Here is a 24376-nt window from a genome sequence, read left to right on the forward strand (position 1 = left end):
ATTGTTTTCAGGATACAATAAGACTCTGTTTCAGAAAATGATTATTTAATCCAGCCTAGTGAAGCGATATGTACAAATTATAATTCGACAATGTAGCCAAATTACTTAGTAGTGACCCCCTATATGCCAGCTATAGTATCATTAGATATATATATGTCTGTTTGTAGTGAAATAAGGGTGGCATAGTGCTGCGTGGCACCATTGAATCATCGACGAGTGACTATGGGGTAATGCCAGTGAGTACAGAAATAAGGTTTACATATTCAGAATCCATGGCTTTTACCCTACCCAGTCATTACATATAATACATAGTGAGACATTCCCTTAAAATCATCAGTTCTCTTGATCTGCCTCAGTTATGCACACACTATTCTAATCATCAGTCCATGTTTATCATGTGGTTTTGTGAATAGTATGTATATATGTATGTAGCAACGTGCTAGCTGCACTTCTGCTTTCTTATTACTAAGTAGCAATGTGATTTTAAGGAAATCAGCTCAAAGTTACTGGATATGACTTCTCTCCAAGAATAGTGTAGATTATCCTGTTCTTGTGTTTGACAGTATTTTCTAGCATTAATCTACATATTAGATTAACAGTGTCTGAACATACCAATGTGGTGGGGGTGGTAGACCATGTAATGTGGGCAGGGTCCTCCCAGGTCTTCTTTCATGGTAAATGTCACTGTACATAAGGATTGGGCTGTTAGATTTGTTCTCCAGACAAGACAAGCAGCCACTAGAGGGGTCTTCAAGTGGTTTACTTCCTTCTCCTCTTTCAGAGTACATGCAGATTCAGTTGAATAAAGCATGTGTATCAATCATGGGGCTTGGAGGAATACCTGCTTCAGCTAATGTGTATGGTCAGCTTATAGTCTCCTCCGATTCTGTAAATATGAGCTCCTTCACCTGGGTGACCGTGGGTCGTACTGCTGCAGTCTAGTCTATTTGTGGTCTCTGATTGGTTGTTCAGCATCTGTTCTTGCTGGATGTGAATCCCCACACTACTGGGCTTCTGTATCTAGAATTCTGTATACTTCTTTAAGACCAAATTGTTATATGTATATTAATATGCATATTTATCACTTCCAGCGGTCTATTAGTTTCCGAGGAGACAGTCGGCCAGACCTCTTTACCCCAAGACCTTGGTCAAGAAATGCCCCTCCTCCCATCACGAAACGCAGGGACAGCAAACTCTGGAGCGAGACCTTCGATGTTTGTGTCAATCAAGTGCTGACATCCAAGGAGATCAAGCGTCAGGAGGTCTGTACCACTATAGAACTACACTAATACTTGCATGGTTTAGATCTTAAAGGGGTTGTCTAAGATTAAAAAAAAAAGGTTTGCTTTTATTCAATTAGCAAACAGCACTACTTTTATTCATGGACTACGTCTGCAGTCCATCTCCATTCAATTAAATTACTCTGGGCTGCAATACCAAATATATACCTTAAGGAAGAGTCCTGGACACTCTCTCTCTTAAGCCAAGATGTGTACTATCATTGCTTTCTTCCATCCAGTCTGGGACTTGGCCTTCTTCTGCTAAGCAGGGTTACATAACATCCAGGGGTGGTTTAGTGATAATTATTAACATCATTACAGCCCAGCATGGAGTGTTAAGGGATCACAAAGTTACCCCAGGAATAATATAAACATAACTGATTAATTGTATACTGGAAGGGCGCCCCCTGCAGAGCATAGCGCCATGATGGAGCAAGAAGAAGTGACCATTTTCCCTCCTTCAAATAGTGGTTCTGTTCTCACCACATTTGTGAATTGCTTCATATGTTAAATGGGTTTGGCATTTGCTGGGAGCAGGTGAGAGGTCTTGATCTTCTCACATCTTTGATCCTTGTGTGCACTTTTAAAGATGTGCTTTACGTTTGATCAGTCTTAACATGGCATTTACAAGGGGAACTGAGGCGGTTTAGATTACAAAATATCCATGGGCGCACAGGGATAGAAACAGCTGTACAGAAATGTATCAAAATCATAGATAGATAGATAGATAGATAGATAGATAGATAGATAGATAGAAAGAAAGAAAGAAAGAAAGAGATAAGATAGAAGACAAGCACCCTCCATAAATGCAACAAAGTAATAACTGTGTCTGTATCATTTTCACAGGCTATTTTTGAGTTATCTCAAGGAGAGGAAGACTTGATAGAGGACTTAAAGTTGGCAAAAAAGGTAAGCTGTCCCTGGTCAATGCATGTCTATATTATAAGGTTGTGTAAAGTCTCCAGCAGGCTAAGCACTAGTACCAGACACTGCATTTCTTTAGATATTTCTAACCCGTTTCTCTTTTATTCAGGCATACCATGACCCAATGTTAAAACTATCTATAATGACAGAAGAAGAATTGATGCAAATATTTGGAACCCTGGATTCTCTTATTCCACTACATGAAGGTACACATTCTCCACATATGCTTCTTTGGGATCACCCAAGCTAAATTTGAGAAGCTTTTCTTCTAATAATATTTCTCTGACTTCTGCAGATCTCCTCAGACGCTTGCGTGAGGTCAGGAAACCAGACGGATCCACAGAACACGTTGGCCACATCTTAGTCGGCTGGGTAAGACATGACTCATTTTTCAGATGGGCGTTTGATTCAGCGTCCTGTCATTTCGGCAGTGGTTGGCTGGCATTATTATTCAATTTACTGCTGAGTGAGGAAGCAGATGGTTTGGAGGAGTAGTAATTCTATTCAGTCCTCCAGAACAAAAGCATCTATAAGTCCGGGAATGTATTTGTTCAGTCTGGAGTTAATAGCCATTGATAACCTTCATAGTAAAGGAGGCCGTATACTTTAGATTGCTGTTGGGCGAACACTATTTTGGCAGACAACTTTTCGACTTCCCCCACACACCTGTTCTCAATGGGCAGAAGAGAGTAAGCTGCTAGAATACACCGATGGAGATGATTTACCTCTCTGAGAACAGAAGGTTTTGGTGTGTTGATATTCAGGAGAGCCAGGACCCCTCCATCCACATTAGAAGGTTGTCTGTTCCCACCAACATCATCAGTTTTGGTCTACACTCATTTAATATGTATGGTCACCTTATGCATGACACCATGTGATTTAATGCTTAGTTTCACATTCTGTGTTGAATCCCTAAAAGAAAATACCTCTGTAAATCTTTTAGAGAATCTCAGAATTTCCATTTCATGAGAGCCACATGATATAAAGGTGATTTCCACCCTGTTTAGAAGTGACAAAGACCAGTGACAATTACTAGAAAATGATACTTAACAGATGTGGAATGTTTGGAGGTGGAATTTGTACAAGTGTATTAGGAAGTGAGATTTGACCCTTCTATACGTAACGAAATGCGGAACTAAGAAAACTATCGAATCTCTATTTTACTTTTGCAATCCTTAAAATAACATAATGGAATCATATACGTAATCTCAAGTGTTTGTCATACTTTGTTTAAGGAAAGATTATATCTATAGCATTCCTGTACTCACTTAGGCACTTATTTGGCTGATCATTTGGTTCCTTCTGTCTTTTATGGGCATCTTTTTTTGTTGCTAAATAGAAACTTGCAGTATCAATATCCACACTGTCTGTAATAGCAAGTGCTGTATCTTGTTTGTAAAGCGCTAAGGAATAAGTTCACACTGTAAGAGAAATAAACAAATATCTTTAAGTTATCAAAAGTTGTCAGTACCAGTCAACATAGAGGGGTAACATTCTGCAATGTAATATACTACATGTGTTGTGTGTCAGGACCTTGCTCCATAACGTTTTAAAGTAAACTGATTAGTATTCCAGATTTTCGGGAAAAATATGATATTAAATTGGCCATGCACAATATATATAGGTAGGTAGGTGCTTGTAGCAGTGCAGGCAACAGGGACACAGACACTGGATTGCACACCAGTTCAGGCTTTATTCACATGTAGTGCATACACTGCTTTTGCAAAGCCACAGGATAAACAAAAAACAAAACCCTTCACGGCTGAGAAACTAACTTAGGGCTAGTTCACACGTAGGCAAAGGGGCGGATTTTGACAGCGGATTTCGCTTCAAAATCCGCCCCTTTATAATGGTGGTCTATGTAGACCACCGGGCTTTTTTTTCCGCTAGCGGAGAAAAGAAGGGACATGCCCTTTCTTCAGGCGGAAGCCGCGCGGGCTCAGCCGCACGGCTTCCGCCCCCGGCAGCTCCCTCCTATGTCGGCTCATTCATTTGAGCCGACAGCGGAGGGGAAAGCCGCGACCACGATGGTCGCGGCAGGCGGGTTTTGACAAGAGAGAGACGCGGCTCACCGCGGCTCTCTCGGTGTCAAAACCCGCGCGGGCAGTTCACGTGTGAACTGACCCTTAAACGTAAGGAAACTTTTCCCTGACTATACAGGAGACTGGTTACCAGTCTCCCACCTTGGCAACAACAACGGGTGGCACAGTGCCTGCTTTGGAGGTCCGGTCTGGACAGTTCAACTCTGTGTGGTGTCACCCTGCTAGTCTTCACACTCAGACTGTTATTAGGGCCTGATTAGTCAGCTGACCTCTCTAGTGTGGGTCTCACCACACACCCCTTAGGTGCCTGGCTGGAATATACTTGTCTTCCCTGACTACACCCTTCACTCTCTCACTGTATGTGTGTATGTGTGTGTGTATATATATATATATATATATATATATATATATATATATATATATATATAAAAATCGGTGAACACACGCACACGTGTGGCAAACTGTCTAATGTGTATGATGCCCTCAGCCAAGTGTGCATGTGTATGGAGGTGTCAGGAAAACAATTGTTTGGCCTTCAACTATCCTGATATGTATGGCCAGACTCAGAAAGAAGGAACTGGCAGTTGTGAGCTAATGTGTGAGACCCAAATACAAGCTGTAATAGTCAAACCTAGACAGCAAAATCTTCTAATTTAATACCACGGACATTATGTAGAGTAATGGTCTCCAACCTGTGACCTTAAGTTGCTGCAAAATTACAACCTCGATCATGCTGAGAGTTGTGGTTTTGCAATACTTGAATAAGTGGTAGGTTGCAGACCACTAGCCTAGAGAAACGCATGTGAGTTTTTGTTTTTTATCATATATAGTATACATTTCTGTATTGGTTATTGAGACTATAGTATATACATGTATGTATGTATAAATGGATAGATATTGACTTGTATAACCCAGTGATTAACAGTAAGAGACTTGTATATACTTTAATAGGTATTAGTGCCATTGAAAGGTGTGTATCTCCTAATGACAATGATTTGACTGGAATGCTACCCCTTATTATGAGGCAGAATCTAGTAGGGCCTCCCATTGTAGCAGAGAGAAATGTCTGTCATTTGCACCTCGGCTTTTCAAGCATAGGGTGGTTTAACTCGCTCAGTAAGGTGAGAATACATTGTATTCCCCAGATGTAATTCAGCGTATCAGGAAATCCACACACCCAGTCCAGCCTCCTGCGTGGGAGAACTTCATTATCACCCCAGGTTGCAGGGTAAAGCTGTGAAGCAGGGAATGATAGGTTAGGATTTTCATAGGCCCGGATCTATACATTACTGGAGGTAATCTTTTGTTCCTCTATAAGGATTGGGAACAATTTACAGGTCTCAGGAAGTCTTATTTATTCAGCCCTCAAGGCAACCGAAATCAGAATGTCAATGGGAAACTAGAATTGCAGGTGCAGTGCTGTTTTCTACCGATTGTAAATGATAGTTTTTGAGGTAGATTGGGATATTCCCCATTCAGTGCTGACGTAGGAAATTGTAACCCACTATATGAGTGATTTTATATATATATATATATATTGCTTTGGGGTTCATATCAAAGTACTCTTAACCTTTGGCTGTGGTACGCTGGTTCCTCCAGTTGTTTGAAGCAATGTGAACTTTAAGTGAAGAGAACTTTTTTGATCATGGATATAGAAATTGTAAAAAAAAATAAGTGCCAGTGATCTTCATAGCGCAATCCTTAAAAGTCATATTCATAAGCTCTGGACGCGCTATGATTTGTGGTACCCACGTAGTTCATACAAAGCCACAGAAGGGATCAAATGTAAAGAACTAGCAAGAATGTGTAATGCAAGGCATTTTATAAAGCATAATACAAAGGTAGATTCACATACCAGCCCAAAAGAGACCAAAACTGCAGTTAGTAAAAGGGACCCTATGGATATATTACAAATATGCTGGCGCTTTCCTGGTGCATACTCTGAACTTATATCTCTTATTCACAGAGACTGCTGACTGGCATAGGGAGTTTACAGGCACAGTTTTCCTAGGGAAAAGTTATGCTAAATAGCTCTCCTCCAGAAGGAAGAGAAACGTTTCCCTAGTGCCACCTATTGGCTACCCTGTAAGGCAATGTGCGGCGCATTAAAGTGCTTGACTAGGAATTTTAGCCAAAACGGTCTCTTCCATTTGGATCTTCTGATTTGGCATAAATTCAGAGTCCTTTTTTCATGGACGCCCTGGTACCCTTCTCCAATAGGTGGCACTACTAGAGGTAGTTTTCTTCCTTCTGGAGGAGAGCTAATTTGCAAAGAGAAAGTGAACAGGCTATGAAGGTAGCCAAATAAATGCAATATGTATTTATTTATATCCTCGCAGACCACGCTTGATACAAGCCTCAACCAAGCGCTACAGAAACTCCCATACAGACAGACACCTTAATGGTGACCTCTAAGAAAGGATCATCCACATGCTGCGTGGTGCGATGAATGTGTGCACAAAGATGTGTCTGACTTACCAGGAGTTATTTTAGCTCATTTGTTAGGCTGTCAGGCCGGCTTTGTTCGGCTCCCGTTGGTGGCGTTTGTGAAAGGATGGGAGGGACTGAGCGCCCTTTGATTCGGTGGCTCTGACATTGTGTTTACAGTCCGTCACTGATGAAACATGTCAGGGGTATTATCATCTGGATGGAGGGAAGACAAAAGAGTCTGAAAATTACCATTAACCTTATTCTTGGAGGACTATCTGGTAGAGTTTCCCTTTGATCTTCATGACCTTTATCACATCTGAAAGGGTTTCTTAAAGTTTATAAATCGGACCCAGCATTCTTTATGGGATGTGGTTATGAGTATTTAAGTGCTTAGTGCCACTTAACCATCATCATTCACTTTATCTTCAGGAGTAAATTTGTTCTGATTAAGATTTCAATCCTATCCAGAGCTTGGACACCTTATCTCTTAGCGACTTACGTGGTCTCCACAGACATCACTTTTTTTTTTTCTTTTTTTTTTTTTTTAAAGAAGTTCAAAAATTACTTTTATGTAGAAAACGTAGCTTTAGATTTTACCCTAAACCTAATCTCAGAGGCCATGAATGAAGGGCGCTGCTGTAAAGATCTATATAAACAGACCAGTCTACTATTACTATGAACATGTCGTTGCTGTATATCACATTATGCATTTTTCTCTCATTTTTCAGTTGCCCTGCCTAAACTCCTATGACAGCTACTGCAGTAACCAAGTGGCAGCCAAAGCCCTCCTGGACCACAAGAAACAGGACCATCGAGTTCAGGACTTCCTACAACGCTGTTTAGAGTCACCCTTTAGCCGGAAATTAGATTTATGGAATTTCTTAGACATCCCTAGGAGTCGGCTGGTGAAATATCATTTGCTACTGAAGGAAATACTCCGACATACTCCAAATGATCATCCAGACCAGCAACATTTGGAGGAAGCTGTAAGTAAATCTTGATTTTTTTTTGGATATCTGTTTGCTAATATGTCAGAGAATAAGTCAAGACCTTTGTGGCAGTGGCTTATTTCACAGAGAACAAAAGACTCAACATTGAAAACCCAATTTTCTTAAACTTACCTGCACCAACATCTGATTGCACATGTGCACGAGCCTGTGCCTTGTTCTGGTCCACTGGAGACTCTAAACGCAGCCTAATTTGTACAGGGGCCTTAAAGCGATCAGCCACTAAGGTCACTTATTTTCTTTATGGTGCCATGAATTCGGATAAGTTTACATTTCCGACTGTAAAGACTTTCTTACATTAGAAAAGTAAACTAACATGACGAAAGTTGTAATTTTTTTTTACACTGGAGTGAATGGAGATGTAGGGGGATCTGTCTGCAGCTCTGTTAAAGTCTGTTGCCCTCATCATACAACGGATTAGAGCAGCCAACTTTACATTGGAAATGTTAACTTAGCCTTATAAAAAAATTTGAGAGTCTTCAGTAGTTGATACTTTTTTTTAATGGCTAACTAAAATAATGACAGATTGCAAGCTTTCAGGACTTCTTAGGTCCCTTTGTCAGGCATAGTTTGCCTTGTGAAGAGGATCTAATAAGTCCCGAAAGCTTGCAATCTGTCATTATTTTAGTTAGCCATTAAAAAAGGTATCAATTACTGAAGACTCTAAAAATTTTTATATTTCATATCCACTGGCTAATACGGTACAAAGATATTTTAACTTAGCCTTAGTCATATTTAGTCAAGCCAGTCTTTGCTTTCTGAGCTGGGCCTCCCTCTAGGACATTCATATCCCTTAGTACTACATATGATCTACGGGACAACCTCTTAAATATTATGGGTCAGAAACACCCACAAGATGAGACTTAGATTTTTCCTTTCCCTTTTTAAGAACAATCACTTGTAAATATTATTTGACAGCCTAAAGATGATGTCATATAAACATGGAAACTAAAAAAGATGATACCAGCTTCCATGGAATAGAGTTGGTCATCTTGTGAAAGCGCTGCATGGTATAACAAGACTAATGTCTCTCTGCACAATCTGCTGAGATAAATATACTGCTAAGTTGTATCTGGACAGAAGTTTATTAAACATTTGGGAGTATTTATACCTGGAAAGAGTCTTGTCCAAGTATGTCACCATCAGTGCTATTATACGTGTGTTTCTCTCAATATAAAAAGCTGATGTCATCCAGAAAGGCCTCACATGACCATTTCTGCATACCCTTTGCTGTCAGGATTGTGGATTGCTTATCTTGCAGACTGTCATGGAAAGTTTTATATAGTACAGAGAAAATAAATGAGCAATTAAATAATTCAGCAACTCCTGCCTTGTCCTTTTCTATTTTTGGATAGTTTCAGTGGTTATTTCACGCTGAGATGACACCACTGTAATTGTACATTCTTTTTCTATGAATTTTATATGTGTAGAATCTGGGTGGATGGAGCTGATACTAATGCTGTCTCTTATGTTCTGGCAGATTAATATAGTTCAAGGGATTGTAACAGAAATTAATATCAAAACGGGAGAGTCTGAATGTCACTATTACAAGGAGCGGCTGATTTATCTTGAAGACTGTCAGAGGGATCCGCTGATTGATAACTCTCGGGCTCTTTCCTGTCATGGGGAGCTGAAGAATAACAGAGGAGCTGTAAGTAATTCAGTCCATATGACACTCTTATCTATTCAATACAAACCATATTCCAACTATAACATGCTATATAATACTCAATATTGGTATCTTATTATATAAAACTGTCCATATACATGAAGGCGAATAGAACCTGCTGATTTGCATGGTGCGTCCATTCTCTCTCCCATTGAGAGATCTTGGGGAGTGAAAGATTGAGCATATTGGATTTCAATATGTCTGATCCTCTTGTTCTTAAAGGACATAAACTGCTGCCAAATGTCTTGCAATGACTCATTCCTCTTTCCCTATTACAAAAGCATGCACACTCAACTAAACCTCGTGTCTTTGTGTATTGGGGGGTCAGAAGCAATAGCCATTGTCTGAAACCATGTTCAGCTAACAGCTGAGGTGTATGGTAGACTTAAGGCTCAGTTCAAATGAGAGTTTTTAGGTTTTCATCACATTTTTGATATTTATGATGTCAAAAATAGGAAAGTCTGAGGAACTATTCTTACCAAAAAAAATACTGCAACTCTGATGGATCAGACTTCATTATATCTCAGTGGGGTCTGTCAGAATTTGTAGGTGCCTACTTGAAAACAGGTCAGAAATAGCTTATAGAGCCATGACAGCTATGATAGATCCATTTTTAAACATATACCAGAAAATTGGAGGGACCTCTCTGTTTAATGACAAAAATTTACTTATTGTTGTAATCAGAAATAGGGTAATAGCTGACCAGAAGACAACTATGAAGAGATCGCACCCTGTCACCCTTCACCCAAATAATATTAGAATGAGGATTTATAAATCTTTAGTATGATAGTTTGTAGTCTTTTTAAACAAAAAAGCAATTCATAAAAGGGTTTTTGAATTGTCTTTTTAAGTAAATTTATTTTTTGAAGTTGTGATACTTTATCATCTCATATGCTGAGAGATGTTCACAATTTAATACAATTGTCATTATTGACAGTAAAAGGTCACGGGTCTCTTTTTAACTCTTCAGCACTTTAAAGTGACACTCAGATCAAGTAATGTCATGACACTCATTAAGTCTCATGTAACCCCCCACCCCTGACCCCTCCCCAATAGCCTTTCAACAAGTGAAGGATCTGACATCAGCCAGGACTCAGGCACTTTGATCTTTGTTGCTGCTGTTCTTCAGAAGTGATCATCTAGTTATTTGTACTGATTACATAAGTATGGACAAGTGAGGATCATACAGCTCGTACATTACCCCAGCTGCCATTGCTTTATGTAACCTTTCCATTATATTCGGTGTCATGTGTCACTCACAGATGAAAGAGCTCTATGCATTTGTAGGATTCAGTTTCAAGCATAATGATGTGTACTTGGTATTGAAAAGAGCTTCTGCTATAGACATACTCCTGCTGAATTTCATGTCATCTGATTCTAAAGTTGAGGTATACTTCAGATAGCTAGCTTCCCTCCAACATGTCATCTGAGGAGAGTCGGGGGACACCATAGACATTAGATGGTTGAGGCAGCCCCAATGTGTATGGCCTGCAATATTTGGTTTATATTTTTACTGACAAATAAGAATATGCCACTTACAAGGATTTGTTACTTACCAATATGGTCATTTCTCTTTTAGAAATTTCATGTGTTCCTCTTCCAAGAAGTCTTGGTTATTACAAGAACTATAACACAAAATGACAAAGTTTACTATCAACTCTATCGACAACCAATCCCTGTAAAAGAACTTATAGTGGAAGACTTGCAAGACGGGGAGGTCCGTGTGGCTGGATCTTTACGAGGGGCCTTCACCAACAATGAGAGAAGTGAGTTTGGATTGATTTTGTTAACTTTGCACTTAATTGTTACATAAACTAGAATTTAATGCTGGACGTCTAGTGGGAGTGTAAAAAAAATTGTATCGGTCTCATTTGTAGATATTACATTATTTTAGAGTATTCACTCAAGAGTTCTGTGGAGTAAGAACACTTTCAGAAATGGAAGGGTTAATCGTTTATTTTTGTCAACTAACAAAATGAAGTGAATGAAGAAAAATGTAATTCCCATCAATATTTGGTTTGACCTCTGCTCTTTGGAGGAGGAGTCCTGGAAGTGATGATATGGCCCCCACAGATATAGCCCTGATCTCAATATCAACCAGTCTATCTGGGATGACATGAAGAGACAGAAGGATTGGAGCAAGCCTACATCCACAGAAAATCTGGGCTTAGTTTTCCAAGATGGTGGGAACAACCTTCCTGACTTGTTCTGCCAAATACTGTCTGCAAGTAACAAGAAGAACTGATGGAAGGCAAAGGGCAAAGGTCACACCAAATATTGATGGGATTTACATTTCTCTTTTCTTCATTCACATTTCATTTTATTCAGTATACCTTCAGTATGTGATCAGTAAGGGTACGATTACAGGGCTTCAGTTGATTTGAGGAATAAAAGGTCTGCTGCATCCAGTGGACACTGCGAGCTCTTCAGCTTTTACTAGCCACAGCAGCACATGGTCCAAGTGAATGTGTTCTGTGAGTCGTGTTGCAGTTAGCCCCAATATCCATGTGGGTGCTTTTTTTTTTTTTTTTAAATATGCATGGTTATGGATGCAAAATAGTAAAAATAGTTTATTAATTGGTTTCACTTTTTGTTTCTATTCACAGTTAAAAACTTTTTCAGAGTAGGTTACAAGAATGGCCCCCATGCTCAGTCTCATTCTTTTCAAGCAAATGACACTTTCAACAAGCAACAGTGGCTGAATTGTATCCGCCAAGCCAAAGAGTCAGTTGTGTGTTCTGGAGGAGACAACCTGCTGGCCACAGAAGGACACTTAATATCTGCAGAGAGCAGCAGTGACCCTCAGCGGGCCACAAGGTTTGAACAAATGGACCACTCAGATAGTATCTCGGACTGCAGTATGGACACGAGCGAGGTCAGCATGGACTGTGAACAGATGGAACAGACGGACTGTAGCCTACACAGCAAGCAGGTTGAAAGTGATGTTTGACAAAACATTGGCTTTACCTGCTTGTTACCTGTACAGTATTTGCATTCCATGTATGGAGCAGTTGGAGAAGCACTTTTACAACATTCTTGCGGACGGCGCCATCAAGATTTGTATTCATGGACAATCGTACTGTAGCAACCAGCTTTAACTGCGAGCTGGACCTGCACCTACCCCTATCTTCTACATCAGCTGTGCATTGGGATACATTGTATCTATCCAGAAAGTTCCACCAGCATGCTGTAAAGAAGAGTCTTTTAAACTACTGTCTATATGTGTATCATATACAAAAAATATATATGTTTACTGTAAAAAGAAAAAAAAAAGTTGCTATTTTTTTTCTACAGATTAACACTGTGTCTTAGAAATGCCTAAGTTCTGTGTTTCGAAATAGGACATAAAAATATGATATGTTTACTGGGTGAGTTAAAGGGGTTTAGTTTTTCAAGTGAAGACATATTGCTCGGTTTATGTCATCATTTGTTGATCTATGAGGATCGGTCAGCTGGACCCCCCACCAATTCTTTCACAGTTTTCCCTGCCAGGCAATGCTCCAATTAACCAATTGGGAATGGACGAAAGCACAACCCAGTCACTGGAATGGAGCTGTGCCGTAGAGTCCTGAGCTGTTCAAATGCAGTATTGTAGGCACAATTGATAAGTACACAAAAAAACAAAAGCCTCAACAGATAAATAATGGACATGGCGTTTACTAATTGTTACAGATGGAAAATTCACAACTGTGGAGACATTTTGTAAACATGGATGAATATACACACTAGATACAAGGTTATATAGCGTGTATATGAAGTGAGAAACACTCTTGGCAAAACTAATACATTGTGTTTTGTGCTAGATGAGACCTGGGGGAGGCAGTGTATGAATTTTATCTTAGGTGTTCTATGAATTACTGTGTAATACATTGGGACACCCTGTGCTTGGTGCAACAAAAGAGTGGAAAGTCATTGAAATGAATTCAAAACCTACTATTGTTAGTGTGGTCACCCATGTCTATTACCTGTTTCTGGAAAACATTGCAGAGCTAATACTAATATGTACCCTCCAGGACCTTAGACTGTAAGGATGAAGTCACCAAAGATTCTCGTACATCTTTACTATGGTGGCATGGAGACCTGACTGTGAGGGGGGCTATAGTAAGCAGATTATGTGAGAGGCAGGGGAGGACTGAATGAATCTGAGGTCACATGGTAGTGCTCAGTAGTATGTGAAGGCAGCTGTGAGACCTCCGGCTTGCACGGCAATCCATGCTAGAAAAAAGGGGAAGGAGGTTTAAACCAGAATAAGGAAAGACGATGTGACTATTACTATTGAGGGGATGGTCTTTCAAACAATAAATTGAGTACCAAAAAAAAAATTGTTACTACTGAGTAGAACACAAATGTAAAATGCAAAAAGTGCCAAAAACCTATTTTGTGACTTGACACCAGAATTCTGTTATATGGGGATTAATAAATGAACAATCTTGAAAAAATTTAATTCAGACCAAGTACCATAAACGTATGTTTACTAAGATATTAGGAAGAACTGCGAAATCCAGGAGTTTCATCATTATCATATTAGGGACTACCAATATACTGTAAATACCCTCAGACTTGATATTATTTCAAGGAAAATTGACATTTTGTGCTTGCTGATGTCATTTCCAAAGAGCAGATTCAGAATTATAAAGAATGTCTTAAAAGTTTAGCCATAGTTGCAACATTTAGTTTGTGACAAGTTGCGAAGTTCTGTGAACTGGTGTTGTGTCATAATAATAAATAAATATGATCCTTATAGTGAATCACTAGATCATTTTAGACATCATACAGATGACACTATAGGAGTTCACCTGGTGTAGAAATCACATTTAAAGGGGTTGCTTGGCCAATATATTCCTTAAAGTCTCAGAATGGCGTAACAAAAGTGATATTAACTCAAAAATCCCCACCCAGCTCCTGTTAAATCACTTACTGGGTACCTAAAGGTCCCTACCGACAGGACATACCAGGTCGACCACTGGCTGCAGAGATTAGTTGATCTTTTTGGTATTTCCTGTGGAACAAGATGGGACCAGGAAATAGAAACCAGTAGTAGGTGCTGGAAATTGCTGAGAAGAGAATTGCTTTTTTATTTGCCACCCTGTCACTTTAATAAAATATTTTGCCTGGAAAAACCCTTTAAATGACACATATCCTTGAGAAGTGACTAAAACTGCAAGTATTTTATAACACTCACAATGAATAGCCTCTATAGTGTCACCTTATTACATAGGAGAATAATGGAGAGGGGCATAATTGTTGTAGATGAGGGCTTCTATATACATGATTCTTCTACACAAATATAAGCTGTCATACTGGACATGTCTAAAGCCTCGAGTTTAAGGGCACATGTCAGCATTAGAGATGAGCAAGTACTGTTCAGATCAGCAGAAATAGAAATGAATGGATGCACCTGGTACTTCCGCTTTGACGGCGGCCGGCCGCTTAACCCCCCGCGTGCCGGCTACGTCCATTCATTTCTATGCGAGCGTGCTGTTCGGATCGGCTGATCCGAACAGTACTCGCTCATCTCTAGTCAGCATTACTTTTTTGCACCCCCATCTTTGTCCTCTTAGATTACTATTTCCTGACATATGTCCTGTACTACACAGAATATCTGATGGGGAACATGGCCATTGCTGCCAATATTTGTGGTCAACAATACATGAAATTATTAAAGGGAGTACCACCCCTCCCAAAGATAATCACTTGTCATCACCACATTACAGAGCACATCACAGTGATAAACAGACCTATGTCACTTTTGTAGAAAGAACATCTATGAGGCAATGTGCAGAAGAGGCAGATTGTGTCATGAGCGCATATGTTCAGTCCTGGGAGCAATGCTCTTACTGCACAAGTAGTATGGCTGATGTTATAGCAGTGGAAGGATCAACTTCCACTACACAGGGCGGTGTAGGGAGGAGATGGTAGGGGACTGAGTGTCAAGAGCAAAGTTCCAAGGAGCTGGAGGCCCACATTTGCATAAGACTTCAAGGTTGTTTTTCTCCAAATCTACAAAATGAACTCTGTAACATAGTGACAGCTGAATATGCTTGGGAGAGGTGATAGACTTAAAGTGTACCTCCACTGCTAAAACCACATCATAAATGAATAGTACAGGTGAATATAAGAAACTTTGTAAAATATCTTATTAAAGAAAAATGTTTCCCGCTCCACTTATTAGGCTGTATTACCTCATACACAAAAGTCTATGGAAAGATGAGAGGTGAGGCTTCTGATGGCTAGCATTTGACTTATTGCCTTATTCTGTACAGGGTTAGAGAATAATATTACTAGATGTAGTAGTCAAAAAAGGGCTATCCTAGTTAGTGTAGCATAGCTAAGCATCTGAAGTACTGTATATATGTGTCACAGCAGCCTCCTCCCTCCATAGACTTCTATATTCGAAGTAAGTCACTGATAAATGGAAATAAGATAACGTTTATATAGGACAACGTTTATTATACTCAGCTATACTATTGATTTATGAAAAGTTGTATAATTGGAAGTACTTGAAGAATTTCTCTGTCAAGCATGGCTTTCCCCATAAATCACTACACAAAATACTCCTTCACATTACTGAACCTGGCTGTGTTTTTGGAGAACAGAAGAGACCATGAGGTGGTGTTATTTAACTACTTAATAGACAGATCACATAACAGTTCTAAGTGACTGGTATTGGTCACTGGCACCTATCGAAGGAACACTGAGCAAATCTACTACAGAAGAGGAAGGATTATTACTAAAACATCAGCGACTCACAGATCTGCTGCCATCAATACCAAGGAATTTCAATGTCTACACAATAGAAAACCAGAAAATGGTATTTTCTGCCTTTACTGCAAACCCAAACACCAGACAACAATATTGCATATTATTTTACATTATTTTTAACTTTTATTTATAATTTTAATATGGTGAATGGTGTGTGGTTTACCGAGCTTCACAAAAATTGTGCATAAAACGTGCTTAAAAAAAAAAAAAAAAAAAAAAAAAAAAAAGACAGAACAAATTGTCTTCACAGTTTTTTGAAAGGATGTGGCCAGCACAGCATCCTGTATATTTTTCTAGTTATGTGTATAGAAAAATGTTGCATAATGGCCTTAAGTAACTTTGGAAGCTAAAATAAATCACATTCAACTTGTAAATCATCTCTTGTGGTTTTACAGAACAGTCAGAGACCTGCTGCGGTTATCTTGTGATGGGCACCTGTCCACAGGTGGGATAGAAAGTCAATTCTTGAAGTTGATGTGGTGGAAGCAGGAAAATAGGCAAGCTTAAGGATTTAAGAGAACTGGACAAGGGCTGGATCTGATGCATCTCTTAAAGAAAAGGTCTTCTAGGGTATTCCTAGTATGCAGTAATTAGTACCTACCAAAAGTGGTCCAAAGTGGAACAACTGATAAACTGGTGACAGGGACATGGGCACCCAAAGCTCAGTGATGCTGAAAGGGATTGGAAGATAGTCTTTCCGATCCAGTAGCACAGGAGCCACAGTACTGTAGTACAAATTCCTAAAAAAGCTAATGTTGGTTTATGACAAATCAGAACACACAGGGCATCCCAGCTTGCTGAATAGCTACATACTGGTCAGAGTACCCATGTAGACCTGTCTGCCACTGTGCGTGTCTAAAATAGGAAGGAATTGAACCATAGAGCAATGGAAAAGAAGGTGGCCTGTTGTGGTGAATCCTGTAGATGGCTACATTATAAGAGATGGCACCAGGATGCACTTTGTGAGGAATCCAATCTAGTTGTGCTCTGAACAATACACTGTTGGGAAATCTTAGGTACAGACATTGGATGTGGATGTGACTTCCATAAGTACCACCTATTTAAAATTGCTGCAATGCAAGAAAACTTCTTTGTGGCGACCATATTGTCTAATGGCTGTTGCCTCCTTCATTGGGATAATGCACCCTACAATGTACAAAGTGTCCAGTTATAAACAACTTTGCATAAATGTATAAGATTCAATTCACACTTGCGTTGGAGTCTCACAGAATCTGCTTAAAATTGGCAGAGGAGGTGGACTTTTTCCTCTACCAGTTTCAGTATAAAACTGTCGGTACCCTGGAACACCCCATTATAGTCTATGAGCCGCATGTAACTTTTTAAGCGAACAGGGTCTCAGTCTTTCAGGTCCCCAAACAGACCCGAACACTAGTCTGAACCTAGAGTAGTACAGGTTAAATTAAGAAACTTTGTAATATATCTTATTAAAGGAGACCTGTTTCCTTCACAACTTAAGCTATTCTCCTGCTCCTTCTCTTCAACTTGGATGCTTGTTTACATTATATCTCTGTATCCAGCCTCACACACAGAGCTCTATGGAGAAGGGAGGGGTGGGGTAAGATTCTCCTGACGACCAGTTGATTTATTGCCTCACTCTGTGGACTAGTAGCCTCTTATCTATAACCTAGCAGTGTTAAAAAAGCAAGGAATAGAGTGCAACAGTAGAAATTATTTCAACGTCTTTTCTTTCACACCTCCTTTTTTCATAGACAAATATGGAAAAAAGTGTCTGAAAAGTTGAAAAAAAAAAAAAAAAAAAAAAAAGATTTCTTTGCTATATTACAAAGTTTCATATTAAGCTGCACTACTCATTTTTGAAAAGTTGTTTGTAACTAGAGGTAATCTTTAGGCAAGTGACTTGGTCTTTAAAGGGGCTCTATCAGCAAAATCATGCTGATAGAGCCCCACATATGCGTGCATAGCCTTTAAAAAGGCTATTCAGGCACTGTAAGGCAGAGTTCACACGGAGTAAACGCGCCGCGCATTGTGGCGCGTTTACGGCGCGTGTACGCCGCGTTTTTTTTACGGTGCGCGATTACGCCGCGTTAGCGCCGCGTAAACACGGCGTTAACGCGGCGTAATCGCGCACCGTAAAATAACGCGGCGTACACGCGCCGTAAACGCGCCACAATGCGCGGCGCGTTTACTCCGTGTGAACTCTGCCTAAAAGTTAAATTAAACTACCCCCCCCCCCCCGTTTTAAAATAATAACTTAAAAAAGAATGTGCTCTACTTACGGAACGTGCACCCTGGGCGGGCATTCAGGGTGCGCCGTCTTCTTCTTCCCCGCCTCTTCTTCCTCTGACGTCTTCGGGTCCCGTCCTCCTCTGGCGCTTGCTCGCGGACACTGATTAAAAAAAAAAATAGCCCGGGCGCATGCGCAGTAGCCGTAGTAGAAGCCGCGTGCTACTGCGCATACGCCCGGGCTATTTTTTTTTTATCAGTGTCCGCTAGCAAGCGCCGGAGGAGGACGGGACCCGAAGACGTCAGAGGAAGAAGAGGCGGGGAAGAAGAAGACGGCGCACCCTGAATGCCTGCCCAGGGTGCACGTTCCGTAAGTAGAGAACATTCTTTTTTAAGTTATTATTTTAAAGGCTATGCACGCATATGTGGGGCTCTATCAGCATGATTTTGCTGATAGAGCCCCTTTAAATCTCCTAAAGCCTCCATCTTATTGACGATATGTGGAACGTGATAGAAAAATTCCTCTTTTATTCAATATACAAAATGAGTTGTTTTGTGCAGGGTTACCCTTGCTACAGCACTCATTTTCGTTTGTGATCATCACCCAGTGCTGCCCTCAAAACAGAAAGACTGACATGTACCATGGACCGCTATGGTCCTGTACAGTGTGCTCCAAACAACTCATTTGCCTATGGCATCGGATTTCTTATCAGAAAGACTACAGTTTGACACAAAAAAAAGTTATATTCCATTTGTCACTAACCAGCACTATAACAGCATAAAGGGGGTTTTGAAGTGATTTTGGTGGTGGTTGACTCCCTATAAAAAAAAGTCTAAAGTTGGTAAGTGTATTAGGTTTGTGAAAAGTGATGGTGCTTGCCAAAACGTTGTAACATTCACACTTGAACTTCTGTAGCAAAATTCCAGCACACTTTTCTTTCACAAAATAAGCCACCATAATTTAGAGTAGTTTCAGATGAAACCAGAAGAATGTAGAAAATATATATGTACACACACACACACACATATTTATACAGTATATAATAAAATAATAATAATAATAATAATAATCATAATACATTTTATTTATATAGCGCCAACATATTCCGCAGCACTGTACAATTTATAGGGTTCAGATACAGACATACATAACAAAGAACATCATTTCACACAATGGGACTGAGGGCCCTGCTCAAAAGAGCTTACAATCTATGAGGTAGAGGGGGTGACACAAGAGGTAGCAGGGGCAGCATTGCTTATACAGTGTTCAGACAATTTTGTGCATTAGGAATTGTGATAGGCTTGTCTGAAAAGATGCGTCTTTAGTTTGCGTTTGAAACTGTAGAAGTTGGGAGTTACTCTTATTGTCCGGGGTAGAGCATTCCAGAGAAGTGGTGCAGCTCGGGAGAAGTCTTGTATACGAGCGTGGAAAGTTCTGATAATAGAGGATGTAAGTGTTAGATCACTGAGTGAGCGGAGAACACGGGTTGGGCGGTAGACAGAGATGAGGGAAGAAATGTAGGGAGGTGCGGCATTATGGAGAGCCTTGTGGATGAGAGTAATAACTTTATATTTTATTCTATAATGAATAGGCAGCCAATGTAGTGACCGGCACAGACCAGAGGCATCGCTGTAGCGTCTAGCCTGATAGATGAGCCTGGCCGCTGCATTCAGAATAGATTGTAGAGGGGAGAGTTTAGTGAGGGGAAGACCGATTAGTAAGGAGTTACAGTAGTCAAGGCGAGAATGAATCAGAGAGACAATAAGTGTCTTTAGTGTATCTCTGGTAAGGAAAGGGAGTATTCTGGAGATGTTTTTGAGGTGGAGGTGACATGAACGTGCGAGTGATTCAATATGAGGGGTGAAGGAAAGGTCTGCGTCAAATATGACCCCGAGGCAGCGGGCATGCTGCCTAAGAGTTAGAGTAAGGCCTGAGACTGCAATGGATATATCAGGGACAGATCTGTTAGATGGTGGAAACAGTAGTAATTCAGTCTTAGAGAGATTTAGTTTCAGATAGAGTGAGGACATGATATTAGAGACAGCAGAGAGACAGTCACTGGTGTTCTGTATGAGTGCAGGGGTGATGTCACGGGAAGATGTGTATAATTGGGTGTCATCAGCATAAAGATGGTACCTGAAGCCAAATCTGGCGATGGTTTGTCCAATGGGAGCTGTGTAGAGAGAAAAGAGCAGGGGGCCGAGGACCGAGCCCTGAGGAACCCCAACAGCAAGGGAAAGAGGGGAGGAAACAGAGCCTGCGAATGATACACTGAAAGTGCGGTCTGAGAGATAAGAGGAGAACCAGGAGAGCGCAGTGTCATTGAGGCCGACTGAGCGGAGCATAGTGAGGAGAAGTTGATGGTCAACAGTGTCAAAAGCTGCAGAGAGGTCCAGAAGAATAAGAAGAGAGAAGTCACCATTGGATTTAGCCTTTAGTAGATCATTAGAGACGTTTGTGAGAGCTGTTTCAGTAGAGTGCAGAGCGTGGAAACCAGATTGTAAGGGGTCAAGCAGAGAGTTAGCAGAGAGATAACGGATTAACCGAGAATAAACCAGGCGTTCCAAAAGTTTAGAGATGAAGGGGAGGTTAGAGACGGGTCGATAGTTAGCAGCACAGGATGGGTCCAGGGAGGGTTTTTTCAGTAGCGGGGTTATAACAGCATGCTTGAAGGAGGATGGGAAGATTCCAGAAGAGAGAGAGAGGTTAAATATTTTAGTAAGGTAATTAGTGACAGCAGGGGACAGAGATTGGAGAAGGTGTGAGGGGAAGGGGTCACTACTGCAGGTTGTGGGGCGAGATGAAGAAAGTAGCTGGGAGACTTCCTCTTCCGTAACAGGTTCAAAAGATGAGAATGGACAGTCTGAAGTGCGGCTGGTGAGGGGATCAGTACTATCGTAGGTGGTGGGATCAATGCCACCTGGGGCTTGGGCAGTAATTTCCAGACGGATCTTATCAATTTTATCATGGAAATACATGGCCAGGTCATCAGCACTAAGGTCTGTGAATGGCGTCTGTACCTTGGGTGTGAGTAAGGAGTGAAAGGTTTCAAAAAGCCTTTTAGGGTTGCTGGAGAGAGAAGAGGGCGGTGAAATAGTCTTGTTTGGCGAGGTAAAGGGCAGAGCTATATGTTTTAAGCATAAACTTGAAGTGGAGGAAATCTGCAGGTGAGCGTGATTTTCTCCAGAGACGTTCGGCACACCTAGAGCATCGCTGGAGAAATCGTGTCTGTGGCGTGTGCCAGGGTTGCTGCCTCCTATGTGGGACTTTATGAGTGGAGGGGGGAGCAACCTCATCCAATGCATTTTTGAGGGTTTCATTATAGTGACTGGTGGCCAGATTGGGACAAGAGATTGAAGAGATGGGGGACAGAGAGGACTGCAGAGTATCTGAGAGGTGCTGGGTGTCAATAGCACGCAAGTTCCTATATGTGTGATGGGTAGGGGCGTCTTGTGAAGGGGAGAGAGCACTGATGGTGAGAGATAGAAGGTTGTGGTCAGAGAGCGGCAGAGAAGAGTTAGAAAATTTAGAGACTGTGAGGAGTCGATGGAAGACTAGATCAATCGTGTTACCATCTATATGTGTGGCGGAAGAAGAACATTTTGAGAGACCAAGAGAAGTGGTTAATGAGAGAAACTGTGAGGCAGCTGGGGAGTGAGGGGGGGGGGGCAATAGGGATGTTAAAGTCACCCATGATGAGGGTAGGAATGTCACTGGATAAAAAGTGGGGAAGCCAAGAAGCAAAGTGGTCCAAAAATTGGTAGGGTGAGCCAGGTGGACGGTAGATCACGGCTACACGTAAGGAGAGTGGGCGGAAAAGTCTGATAGCATGGACTTCAAATGAGGAGAATGTGAGTAAGGGGACCGGGGGAATGGACTGAAAAATGCACTGCGGTGACAGGAGTAATCCTACCCCACCACCCTGCCTATTATCAGGCCTAGAGGTATGTGAGAATTGTAGGCCACCATGAGACAAAGCAGCAGGGGAAGCCGCATCTGACTGCTGGATCCAAGTTTCAGTAAGGGCGAGCAGGCCGAGGGATTTACTAAGGAATAAGTCATTAATGTATTCTAGTTTGTTACACACTGAGCGGGCGTTCCAGAGAGAGCAGTTAAAAGAGACAGGGGAGAGATGAGGGGAAGGAACACGGTAAATATTGATGAGGTTTGTAGGCCTTCCATGTGTGCAGGAAGAAGAGTTAGTGAAGGAAGGAGGGCCGGGGTTAGGAGAGATGTCCCCAGCAGCTAGGAGGAGCAGAATGGACAGAGACAGAAGGTGGTTCAGGGATTTATGTGGGCGCTTATGTTTGGTGTCACTGCTAAAAGAAGTAAAGGGGTGATTACAGAGTGTGAAAAGTGTGTGAGAGCTGTATCTACTTATATAGGAAAGCACAGATTCAGACTAGCACTAATTTAAATCGTTAACTAATTAATCTACAAACTGTGACACATGAGGAGACTGGCAGTGTGGATCCAAGTAAACACTTGGCCAGAAACAGCAATAAAATCAGTGAGGATCAAAAGACTGACACTAGTGCAGATAAGAAGACATGGAAGTGCAAAAAATATACAGCCTGGATGAAATGCTAGGATATAGTTCAGTAATCATGCAGAGGTGAAATACAGGATTATATACCACTGACTATTACAGCAGATGATCGAAGGAAGAATTCAGACAGCAAGCAGAGGTGGGTTCAATAAATAATAAAAAAAGAAAACTGCACCACAACAGCTCTATTTGAACTAGACCTTCTTTACCTTTCACGTGGACGTGGTATGCCACCATGAACGGATCCTGTAAGTTACATCTACTCTATGTGTTTATCTTTGCCGTGCATATATGTTATGGTTTCTGTAGCTCTGGTCCATTCTTGTTTATTTTGTGACTTCTTTAGAATACTTGTAGAGTCTCTGGCACTAAGTAGTTTTTGTCTGGAATGACTCATCTATATATTTAGATTTCTGGAGTAGCATTAGTTATCAACAACACTGGTGACAGGGGAGTTATTTTGGCAGTGGTCCACTGACTTCAGCGGCAGTGACAGGGTTACAATGTCAAATAAAGACTAGAAAGTAAATGCATTGCTAAAAGGAAAAGCCGAGGCAAAGTGAGGAAGGGCGTTTCTAGTTGTTGGCATAAGAATATAAACATAGATAGGAAAGGTAAGAACTGCTTGAACTAAACAAAATGTTCCAATCTATCTTTACTATTATGAAAAAAAGTAAATGTGATGATAAATTTGGGTCATAATGTGAAATTCCTGGTGGTAAATTCACAAGTTGGGAATCATAACCCTATTAAATAACATGCTAACAGCTGAAGAAAAGGCAGAAATGCCATGCAATAAAGAGGTTAACATGATATACAAGGGAAGCACTGTTTACCGTAGATCTATGGGAAACCACTGGCCAGGAGTTAAAAATGAGAGCACAAAGAGAGGGAGATGGTTGTGTAAGAGGGGCGAGAAGGAAGGAAAGGCCATGGTGTATGGGGGCATTCATCCAATGCAAGGTGTCAAAGAAAAGAAAGATCATCCTGTTAGATTTCAACATGCGCTGTAGTTTTGCCTTCAGGACAGATGAGTTATAGGTGTTTTGCAGTGGCCCCATTCAAAATAAAGGCATGTTCAGTCAAACCGAGTATGCATGTGTATGACAGATCAAGAGGAAAAGCTGTGGGTTTAGTGGTGGTTGAAGCTACAGCAAGTGGTTGCAGGAAAAATAAATTTACCTTTATTTTGTGGGTATATAAGATTACGGGGATACCAAATTTACATGGTTTGTGTCAGGGCACCTTATTCTAACAGCCATGGAAAGACATGATCTTTATATAGTTACACGACTGTGATCTTTCAAGAACAGATGCAGTAGACAGACACGAGGCCACGGGTCACCACATACATACAGCAAAAGATTGTGGGATTTTGGAGAGCAGGAAAAAAAATAAGCATAAAGGATGGAAAACGGTCAATAGGTATGGGTTATCCTATTAGAGCATATCGATACCACAATTTTAGACCTTATTCACACTTGAATGAGAGCAACGGTGCATTACT

The 24376-nt window shown here is 40.9% G+C and overlaps 1 protein-coding gene and 1 long non-coding RNA gene across 4 annotated transcripts in view; one reads left to right on the forward strand and one right to left on the reverse strand.

The window, feature by feature from the left end:
• The window catches only part of ARHGEF3 (Rho guanine nucleotide exchange factor 3), a 133788-nt gene extending 119568 nt beyond the window's left edge, over window positions 1-14220 (forward strand). For both annotated transcript variants that reach the window (XM_075287915.1, XM_075287916.1), the window contains 8 exons: window positions 1092-1262; window positions 2127-2189; window positions 2314-2410; window positions 2500-2576; window positions 7405-7662; window positions 9164-9334; window positions 10932-11118; window positions 11959-14220. In XM_075287915.1, the coding sequence (XP_075144016.1) occupies window positions 1092-1262; window positions 2127-2189; window positions 2314-2410; window positions 2500-2576; window positions 7405-7662; window positions 9164-9334; window positions 10932-11118; window positions 11959-12302 (1368 nt within the window). In that variant the 3' untranslated portion in view covers window positions 12303-14220. The remainder of the gene's footprint in view (window positions 1-1091; window positions 1263-2126; window positions 2190-2313; window positions 2411-2499; window positions 2577-7404; window positions 7663-9163; window positions 9335-10931; window positions 11119-11958) is intronic.
• The window catches only part of LOC142218933 (uncharacterized), a 45506-nt gene that overhangs the window by 2282 nt on the left and 18848 nt on the right, over window positions 1-24376 (reverse strand). For both annotated transcript variants that reach the window (XR_012717485.1, XR_012717484.1), the window contains 3 exons: window positions 10909-10977; window positions 6725-6889; window positions 3473-3625 (listed from right to left, as the gene is read on the reverse strand). This is a non-coding gene — a long non-coding RNA (uncharacterized LOC142218933). The remainder of the gene's footprint in view (window positions 1-3472; window positions 3626-6724; window positions 6890-10908; window positions 10978-24376) is intronic.

This window comes from Leptodactylus fuscus, chromosome 9 (genome assembly GCF_031893055.1).
Source record: "Leptodactylus fuscus isolate aLepFus1 chromosome 9, aLepFus1.hap2, whole genome shotgun sequence".
NCBI lineage: Eukaryota > Metazoa > Chordata > Amphibia > Anura > Leptodactylidae > Leptodactylus > Leptodactylus fuscus.